The 9,784-nt window shown below is 36.6% G+C and overlaps 1 protein-coding gene across 1 annotated transcript in view; it reads left to right on the top strand.

Annotated features, from left to right (window-relative positions):
* The window catches only part of LOC140142396 (atrial natriuretic peptide receptor 1-like), a 94,969-nt gene extending 85,559 nt beyond the window's left edge, over positions 1–9,410 (top strand). The window contains exons 15-24 of the mRNA XM_072164366.1: positions 926–1,091; positions 1,602–1,751; positions 3,020–3,188; positions 4,508–4,654; positions 6,089–6,212; positions 6,917–6,985; positions 7,333–7,507; positions 7,783–7,881; positions 8,232–8,323; positions 8,485–9,410. Of these exons, the coding sequence (XP_072020467.1) occupies positions 926–1,091; positions 1,602–1,751; positions 3,020–3,188; positions 4,508–4,654; positions 6,089–6,212; positions 6,917–6,985; positions 7,333–7,507; positions 7,783–7,881; positions 8,232–8,323; positions 8,485–8,610 (1,317 nt within the window). The 3' untranslated portion in view covers positions 8,611–9,410. The remainder of the gene's footprint in view (positions 1–925; positions 1,092–1,601; positions 1,752–3,019; positions 3,189–4,507; positions 4,655–6,088; positions 6,213–6,916; positions 6,986–7,332; positions 7,508–7,782; positions 7,882–8,231; positions 8,324–8,484) is intronic.
* Positions 9,411–9,784: the final 374 nt, after the last annotated feature.

Below are 9,784 nucleotides of genomic sequence, written 5' to 3'. Positions count from 1 at the left end.
AGGTACCTTAAAGGTACATAACCAGAACGACAGCCTCATGCTCCAATTCCCCACCTTTTTCTATCAAAATTTTGATATCGAAATAAAGTTCATATTTTTCCTCATCGGTGAAATTTTAGGCCTGAAATAATGTTCCATTTAGATGTTATGAACAAAAAGTGATGGCCTCATCACCAATTATGGTATACCACGCATACCGTTCTACGAGGCCGTTGTGATACACGTTTTTACGCGGCTAGTGCAATTTAGTGCATTCGATGTTAGGTACAAAAAATAATCTGACATTGCCCCTTTAATATTTTGACACTAGCCACTTAGTCAGTTAATCACTCTTATAATGTCTGAGAGGTGTAAAAACTGTTTGATGGCATGTAAAACTACGTCATTTTAAAGAAAAGATGAACACTGATGGCGCTATTTATCTTAAATCGTGTTTTCATCTTTACAAGGGGTAAACAGTGGTATAATGGCATTAAAACAACCAGAAAAAGAGTAACAAGTAGCAAGGAAATTTTTTCAGAAAACTTTTTATCATGAAATGTGGGGAATAACTTACAAGTTTGGCTAAATTAGATTTAAAATATATGTAAATAGTGCCCTCAATTTGCACACAAATACACAGTTTATAGAATAAAATTGCCACAAAAAAGCAAAAAAAAAAAAGATGAATAACATGAACAAAGTGATAAAGAAACGAAAATATAGGTTAAAAATATCTTTAAAATATGCCTATATTACTGAGTGATACATGTTGGTATTGTCCAGGTGTAAAATAAATGACCACATCAAACAACAAATGGCTGCAGTCATACGCATGCATGCAGTCAAACTGGTAATTTTGCTCTATCTTTCTTTCTTTTCGTTTCTTCACTAATATTCAGATTATATGCTATTATTTTTACAAGCTTTTATATATGTCTTTAAGGGCTTACAATACCTGCATCAGAGCGTCATTGGAGTACATGGTCGTCTTACTTCATCCAATTGTGTTGTCGATAGTCGATTTGTTTTGAAACTGATCGATCATGGGCTCACAAAATTCAGAGCGGGAGCTACAGAAACAAATGTTGGCACGCATGCGTATTACACAAGTAAGTTTAAGAGCAACGTAGTATAATTAACTAAGTGTTTTAGGCCTACCAGATGAAACATATTAAATGGGTTGGGGTTTAAATTCGCAGTTGTGGAAATCATAATTACTACATACAGTGAATGATAAATACTTCTACAATCCTGAAGGAAAATGTTGCCACCAAAGCGTAGGCCTATACATATGGTGAATTGCCCATGCAACATCTTTCCCCGCTCCCCTATACAATATCGATTTGGACAAAATCGGCACCATTGATAGTATCCCAACAGTGGGGGATGTGGAAGAGGGTAAGTGTAAGCTAAAAGTAAACTACAAAGATGCAGTCTGGTTTACACGTTACGGACAGATGAAGTATTACATTTACGCAACCCAGACTCAATACGCAGGCTTTTTATGAAAGTTATATAGTTGGGAATAGTAGGCCTATATAGAAATTGTTAGTTTCTTTTTTGTTTCAATTGAAATAGTTATTGACCGTATACCTAATCTACATAACATTTACCAATAGAAAAGCTTTGGAATGCTCCAGAAGTTTTGAGGAATCCAGATGCAGTTCCTACAAAGGAGAGTGATATCTACAGTATGGGGATAATTATGCAAGAAATCATTACACGAGGAGGACCATTTGACAAGGAAACCACGCACCTTACACCTCAAGGTAAAAATGGATGCGGGTTCTTGTGTAATCAAGACACGTGACATGTTTTTTTTTTTAATCTGTGCATATAATTACGATAAAACTCCTTTAAGATTAATTTACATTCGAACGGATTTTACTTAAGAGATTTTTGCGCTTCCTAAAAAGTCGAACCGTTAGATCAATGACCATCACTTTACATAGATTGCGTCGGTTTTCCAGTTTGCAAATGGCTTGTTGAAAAAGGTCGCTGAATTTATTTTACTCTCTTGGTTTAAGATTGAATAGTTATTATTAATTATGTATTTGCATACACTCACAAAACAGGATTTTCATATACAACATGATTATACACTAGAACTTCCAGGTGTGCGGTTGTATGCGGATACGTTTTAATTGTCATTCGCACCTGACGAAGTTTTAGTTTAGCACGTTTTTCACTAAAAGCTTTATCTGTAAGGTACATGTATCAATTGCAAAATTATATTTAATTTTATACCTACATGAGACGAGCCGTAAATATGTGCTCTGAACTGGACTTAATTACAGGCAAAATTTAGCTTAATTTTTTGTATATACTTACTTGCTTTCCATTAAGGATAGAATCAAACTCTAAAAGCTTTTATCTATAGTGAAACAGAAAAATTTGTAGCTACCTGAGTTCTCTGAACCGGACTTTTAATTAAAATTTCTGATAATAAAAGGCAAAACATAAGTTTCCTGTACTTGCTTTTCGATAAAGAAGGATTCAAACTCTACAGAGGTTTTTACTATGATATGTTATATGACTTGTGTATTAAAATTTATTTTATTTTATAGTTACCCGTATCGGGTGTGTCGTGAACTGTATTATTTTCATTTAGGAAAATGGATGGGTTTCATGAATTCGTTCAGGTTTTGTGTTAATAATTTTAACACCATTTAACACCTACACCATTAAACTGTCTGACATTTAACCTGAAAGTGACCGTAAGAAAAGCTCTATATATTAAGCATCTCTACTGCATATTTTAAACACGGATGTTTAATTTCACTGCACGGATTTTTAATCTCACTGCACGAACGTGCCAGGAGATACGTTAAAATAGCCCCTGTAGCTAAAGTGTGCATAATTTTCGCACACGGCACACTTGTTCTTCCGTCAATGAATGGCTCATAGAATGTACGCCTTTATCGATGACTATGGTTCAGTGTTGAAATTGAAAAATTCGTGCCAATGACATGACATCTCATGTACATGTTTTTATTTTTTTATTTTCTTAATCTGTAAAACTGTACATGGCCCACAGAAATCATCGACAAAATCAAGCAAGGTGGTCCGAATCCTTACAGGCCACAAGTATTGGCCACAGAATGCAATGAAGATCTGAAGCAGATTATGACGAAATGTTGGTCGGAGAATCTCAATGACAGACCCAAAATCAACCAACTTGCCATCAGCATCAAAAAGCTAAACAGGTAATACTAAACTACCGGATAAACTCGACAGTTAGTATTATGTGCTTACTATCGAGGGCTTTTGAAAACATGAAATTGTACCAAAGTCCGGCGCTTTACCAACTAAGTTAATGGGGTTGAGACACATTTGCTTGTTCGTATACAACTATGTGTATCGACGATTTACTCAAAACCCTTTACAGTTTTGTGGATGGGACTCTTCATGTTTCCATGTTTTAAAAGCGCTCGATGGTAAGCACATTATGCTAACTAACTATCGAGTTTTTACGGTATGTCTCTTATTGTTACAAAATAAATAATTATGCTCCAGTGTCCTATCGAGGGCATCCATGAGGCAACCACAATTTGCATTTGCATTTTTTTTATATAAAAATATTTCAAATGGGCGCAAACGAATCATAGTTTGTGCTCTGGAGATCGGCTTCCAATTTAAATAACTGTGCATGTTATGGTGAGATAATAATTTATAACTATTTGGCTTTGAAATCGCTAGAAACAAGTGATTGAATTCAAAATAATGAGATGAAATTGTTTTGTTACTTGGGAAAAACGATGCAACTCGTTCGTTTATATGGTTTAAAGCAAATTGCTTGTAAGGGATGCGACTTTCGCGTAGTAAACCGTCATTTAAAAGCATATATCCCTGGGCTCTGCACTGGATAATAATAATGATCAGAAGATTGAAATGTGAATAAAGCGCAAATCCTTGACAGCGTTAAATTGTATAGTTTCCACAGGGGTAGATCCCGGGGATGGGGGGATAAATCCCCCAATATTTTACCAGGGACGATCAGGGAGGATGGTCCATACAATCACCCCCTCCCCCATGTTGACGCCTGTACATGGGTTTCTGACCAAATTAACTTCATATTTGGCAAATTTATTCCACTTATGCACCATATTTCAACAGCTTAGCTTCGAAATAGCAAACAATGGCGATTTGTACAATAAACTTATTCTGTCGCCAAAATGTGCTGGATTCACTGTACTTCAAGAAAATTGTTCCAACTCCATCCCGGTGCCCCCCCCCCCCCATGTCAAAAAGAAATCTACGCCACTGATAGTTTTCTTTAATGATTAAAATGCAGAGTTGTTAACTACATCCGACATGTTTACAGAGACAATTGGTATTCGTGTCAGAGAGATATATGGGCACATTGATTTTTTAATGGAACGCGTCAACTTCGATTTACTTTTTTAAAATGTCGAACATGCACTTTCAGCATGTTCAAGAGGTAACTTCAAGAGGTGTGTAATGTGATGTCTATGATGACGATTTAAGATAAACACATCCTATATTGTTTCTATATTAATTACAGCAACCAAAGTAGTAATATTTTGGATAATCTATTATCTCGTATGGAGCAATATGCAAATAATCTCGAGACCTTAGTGGAAGAAAAGACGGCTGCCTTCTTAGAGGAAAAGAAACGAGCGGAGACCTTGCTATATGAACTATTACCCAGGTATCATTGTAAACAATGTTTGTATTATAAGCGGAATTATAAGTATTACCTTACCCAAAACAATAGAACATATTAATGTTTCAGTGACAATTATTTACTTGTAAACTTGTTTGGATGCTTGTTATGCAAACATCAGAAATGTAGCATGGCACAGAACCCAGAAAGACAACATCATCCAAAGCTGTGAGGACTGGCAAGTAGTGTGGGATGAAGTCAATCGACCAGCTATGTTCCCTTCAGAGATAGTGACAACATCGAAAAGGCCAGACATAAATGTCTACTCACCATAAGACAAGCAAGGCATCATATCATAATTGAACTCACGGTACCTGTTGAGGAGAACTTAGCACAGGCCAACCTCAGAAAGAAAATGAAGTATGAAGATCTAATCCAGGAAGGACAAGCAGCAGGATGGGAACTGAAATACTTCCCAGTAGAGGTGGGATCACGAGGGTTCATAAACAAACACTTCCAACCTGCTTCAAGTTCTTTGGCCTCACAAACAAAAGAAACCAAAAAGGCACTGGATACTGTGGCGAGAACAGCATTAAGAGCAACATACACTCTATGGCTTGCACGCAACAACAGACACTTTGGAAACTGGGAATTGGTGAATCGTCCGTATATGCCACCACTCGACCTACCTGAAGTAGAATAAATGACCAAGCTTTACTTCCCTACATAAGATCAGGATCTTGTGACCAGCCTCTAATGGAACTTGCACACATCAAGATGTTCCAACAGTGCAAGTCCTGCCCTGCAGATCCATGACAAAGGGTTTGCTTGATAAACTATTAAAGGGGTTGTGGCTTGGCACGTTGGTTTCAACACCTTATACCGACAGTTCCTGGTCTAAAAGAAGGGAGTAACCACTACTGTAATGTGATTCCCTGATGTCAACAGTTGCTGCACTGGAGAGGGAGGGTTCCAACAACTTGCTTCATCTGTACACGTCCTTAAAAAACGTCGATTACAGATCAAGCCAGGAAGCAGCCACTCCACGGCTATGGAATTTCACTAAAGAAAATGATAAAATAAGGAATAATATATATATAATACAGATCTTGATCTTGATTCTGATGAGTATTCTCAACTCTCCCTTCAGGAATAAAATGAGGTTTGTCAGGGGTGCAGCTATGGATGGATGTTTTACTCTTGGTTGTGCTTGCTTAATATGCGTCCTTGAATGTCCTTGAATGAATTTTGTTCGTATTTTTTGTACTTCAGATTTCCGAGTCATATTCTCTAGAACGATTATGAAAACTTATACTAACAGTGTGTTATTTTTTTTTAATGTGAGGTGATCTTGGTTATCTTGTTTGGTATAATATTTATATAAAGCACAAAATAATTAAGGCTGACTAGTTGAAACTAACATAAAATGTTCGGTCTTACTGAAAACTGGACCCGCTATATGTGTGTTTATTACTACAGACCTGTGGCTGACCAGCTCAAAGTCGGCAAACATGTGGATCCCGAATACTATGACAGCGTGACAATTTTCTTCAGTGATATTGTTGGTTTCACGGCCTTGTCTGCTGAGAGTACACCTTTACAGGTATATTATGGGGCCAATACAAAATAATGTCCATAGTTACTTTAAAAAAAAAAAAAAAAAAAAAAGATGTTTTGATCATGAAGTAAATTATTTGATTCTACCACTTGACATGCGACGTCATTGCCCGGCAGTATGCGCGCGAATTATGGTAATTTCCATTGTTCTTTGCCCTGCAGTGTGCGTACGCATCGTAGTTTGCTCATACATTGAACAGTGCAGCGGTTCGTTCAAGCATATCGATAGACCAGTCCCTCGCCTTTGTTGATGCAGAATAAAGTCAAGTGTCGTTTTGTTTTTCCATTGCGATATACGCTGCTAATTTCTTTTTGTTGTTATTCGGCGCGACTTCCCGCTAAAATCATTAGCTTTCTTCGGCTGGTAGGGCATTTGTTCTTTCCAAAACGTAAGCCATTCGCCACTTGCACGGTTCCGCCATTATGCACTATATGCGGGAGAGCCTCGAACTGGCAGCATACATGAAAGGAAGAATTACGTAACCTTACACAGAATGTTATATGACTGGTTCAATTCCCATTCATGTATGCTGCCAGTTCGAGGCTCTCCCGCACATAGTGCATAATGGCGGAACTGTGCAAGTGGCGAATTATGCTCCTAAACTAGTCTTAATCAAACTCATTTAGGTGCTAATAACAGGTGCAAAAATTTTTAAATTATCATAGTGCCTTTTTCTATATTCTGTTAAGGTGGTAACTCTACTAAACGATCTATATACTTGTTTCGATAGTATAATAGAACATTACGATGTGTACAAGGTAAGTTGGAAAACTGTGTGAGATCAAACTTTTAAAAGCGCAGTAATTATTAATAGTGTGTTACGTACACACAGCAGATGACAATCCTCAGCACACTTTACAGGAATTCACTGGCCCAAGACACAACATAATTATTATCTAGGCTATTTACAATGAGTTGTACCAAACTCTGGAAACAAAATTGTAACATTTCTCAGTCTTCAAATCATTTGCTTTGACAGTTTACATAACATGGTGGTCTGTTTATTATTTTTATGTAAACCTTCGGTCTGTCATCTTAAACGTTGGTAAAATATGGCAAATTATTTAAAGGCTCTGTGACGTAATGTTTTGAAATTCTCTTTCAGGTGGAAACAATAGGCGATGCGTACATGGTAGTCTCCGGCCTACCAATTCGTAATGGTAACATACATGCAAGAGAAATAATAGGGATGGCTTGTGCGTTGATTGATGCAGTTGGGTCGTTTATAATAAAGCATGAACCAAATAAGAATTTGCAGTTGAGAGCAGGAGTTCATTCAGGTTTGTTTATCATTTTAATGCATGGGACTGAGTAGTGCGCCCTGACACAATACACGACAATATGAAAAAAGAGAGACAGCAAAAATGAAGAAGCGGTGTAGCATGTATACTATTTAGCACGACAGGGATCCACTATTACGAAACATTATTAGGCCTATTCAATTTTCTGTTCAACGTGGTCTATTATCGACAATAAGCAGTTTGCTTCATATCATTCCATGAAATGTTTAAAAAAGGCTTTCTTGCTTAACAATATTTTTATGTTTTACATATAGGACCATGTGTGGCTGGAGTAGTGGGACTGAAAATGCCTCGATATTGCTTGTTTGGAGATACCGTGAACACCGCTTCTAGAATGGAATCAAATGGCGAAGGTATTTTATACCTCTTAAAGTCTTGCCTATTTATACTTCGGTAATCATGCAAGATGCTAATTAACACCTTTCGGGTGTGTTCTCCATGAGGAATTGACCAAGTTTATTTGGCGTACATGGATAGGAACGAATGTTACGGAATGTATGCGGTCGTCTCTAACGGTGGCGCTTAAAAGAGCCGTTCACAATACAAACAATCACATACGTTGCATTATATTGTATTACTGAGGAACTATTGGTACTTAAGAAAATCAAAGAGAATCAAAAAGAATAACATGCTATAGGCCTATTAGCAGAAACTTACATGGAACTTTTGTTTGATCATAGTTTTACATAACTTTTTATTGTAGCGATGAAAATCCACATCAGCGGGACAACCAAGGCATACTTGAAAGAATTTCAAGAATTTCAGATTACTCTAAGGGGACAGGTGGAGATGAAGGTATGCTGTATAAAAATAGTTCAATTCCTTGATACAAAACAGTTATGTACTTCAGATTACCCTTTTTTTATCTATTTTATTGTAAAAATATTTTGCTTGCTTTGCCCGTTGTAGTTTGCTTGAAATTGAATGCATATGACTTCAATGACTTTGTATTACAGGGGAAGGGCTTACAAACAACATACTGGGTGACTCGAGATGACGATGTGAAGCAGGCTACGATTCCAACAGTCCTTCAAAATGGCGTCAAACAAATAGATCACGTGTCTGGTTCTACAGAAACATGAAGGAAGGGAATACTAGTGTCGAGTCAGAGCCGGGGTCAGAGCACACTGAAGTTTGATGGAAGTTTCTAGACCTGGTCTTTCTTCTTTTCAATTGTGGTAGTTTTAGACACTCAATTTTGTGTTTGTAAAAACTTTGTAAGCGTTACATTCAAAATCCTTGACGGTGTGTATTTCAAGATTCGGAATTTTGTCTTCATGCATATAATTATTACATTCAAAAGCCTTGATGGTATACATGTATTGCTGCACTAAAGTAGTTACGAGTCGTTAATGACTCAAGGCTAAAAACACCTTTTACCCAAATTCACTTCGGAATGTACAACAAAACACACTGTTTGATTAAGTTAACAATATCTGAATTTTTAATGAAAAGTAAAGTATGATTTAACAACAATATTGACAGACAGTGAACACAAATCCATTTTTCTTAAGATCATTGAAAATCACTAAAATACACTGTTTAGGAATGTTACTTATCAGGTATATTCTTCTTGTTGATTAAAAAGTTCAATTGCACACAAATTATGACTGAAGCATGCATTCAATCATGTGTTGATATGAAAATGGTACTTGAAAACTGGAAAATGTTCAACAATATTATTATTGAAATGATCAATTTGAAATTCAGACTTTGTATTAAGGATAAAACAACACTTTATCATAATAAGAACATATTACATTTTTTATTCAGGATGTAAAGATCCAGAAAAAAGTAAAGTTGGCCACAAATCAACTCACCATGTATTTTACAAGTTGTATTCATTTACTGTATTCATTAATAAACTCAACCCAGAAAGTATCGAAACGATTATAGATGGTCAGATATATCGGGAACTGAAATATATAGAAAAAACGTATTTGATGTATATAAAGCGCAGCTTTCTCCTGCGCATTTTGATACCTCTTTTGTTGCTCTACGATTTTGGTCGAGTTATGGGCGCTTGAGTGGCTTCAAGTCGGATTTTGAAAGTTGCACTTAGCTCTTATTCAAGCCAAATGCGTTGTACTGTGACCATGGAAGAAAGAGATCTCTTTCTTCCATGCTGTGACCAATAAATGACCATTGCTTTTGTCCGCCAAATCCAGGCAGTGATAGACAGTGAAAGAGTTCATGAGATAAGTCAGAGATAAGTAAAGGGTAGCAAGTATTGAAGTTGGAAGTCGAAGGAATAAA

The sequence above is a fragment of the Amphiura filiformis genome, chromosome 20, assembly GCF_039555335.1.
Source record: "Amphiura filiformis chromosome 20, Afil_fr2py, whole genome shotgun sequence".
Classification (NCBI taxonomy): domain Eukaryota; kingdom Metazoa; phylum Echinodermata; class Ophiuroidea; order Amphilepidida; family Amphiuridae; genus Amphiura; species Amphiura filiformis.
Note: the sequence above shows the minus strand (reverse complement) of the source record. Positions and strands in the feature narration are given on the sequence as shown.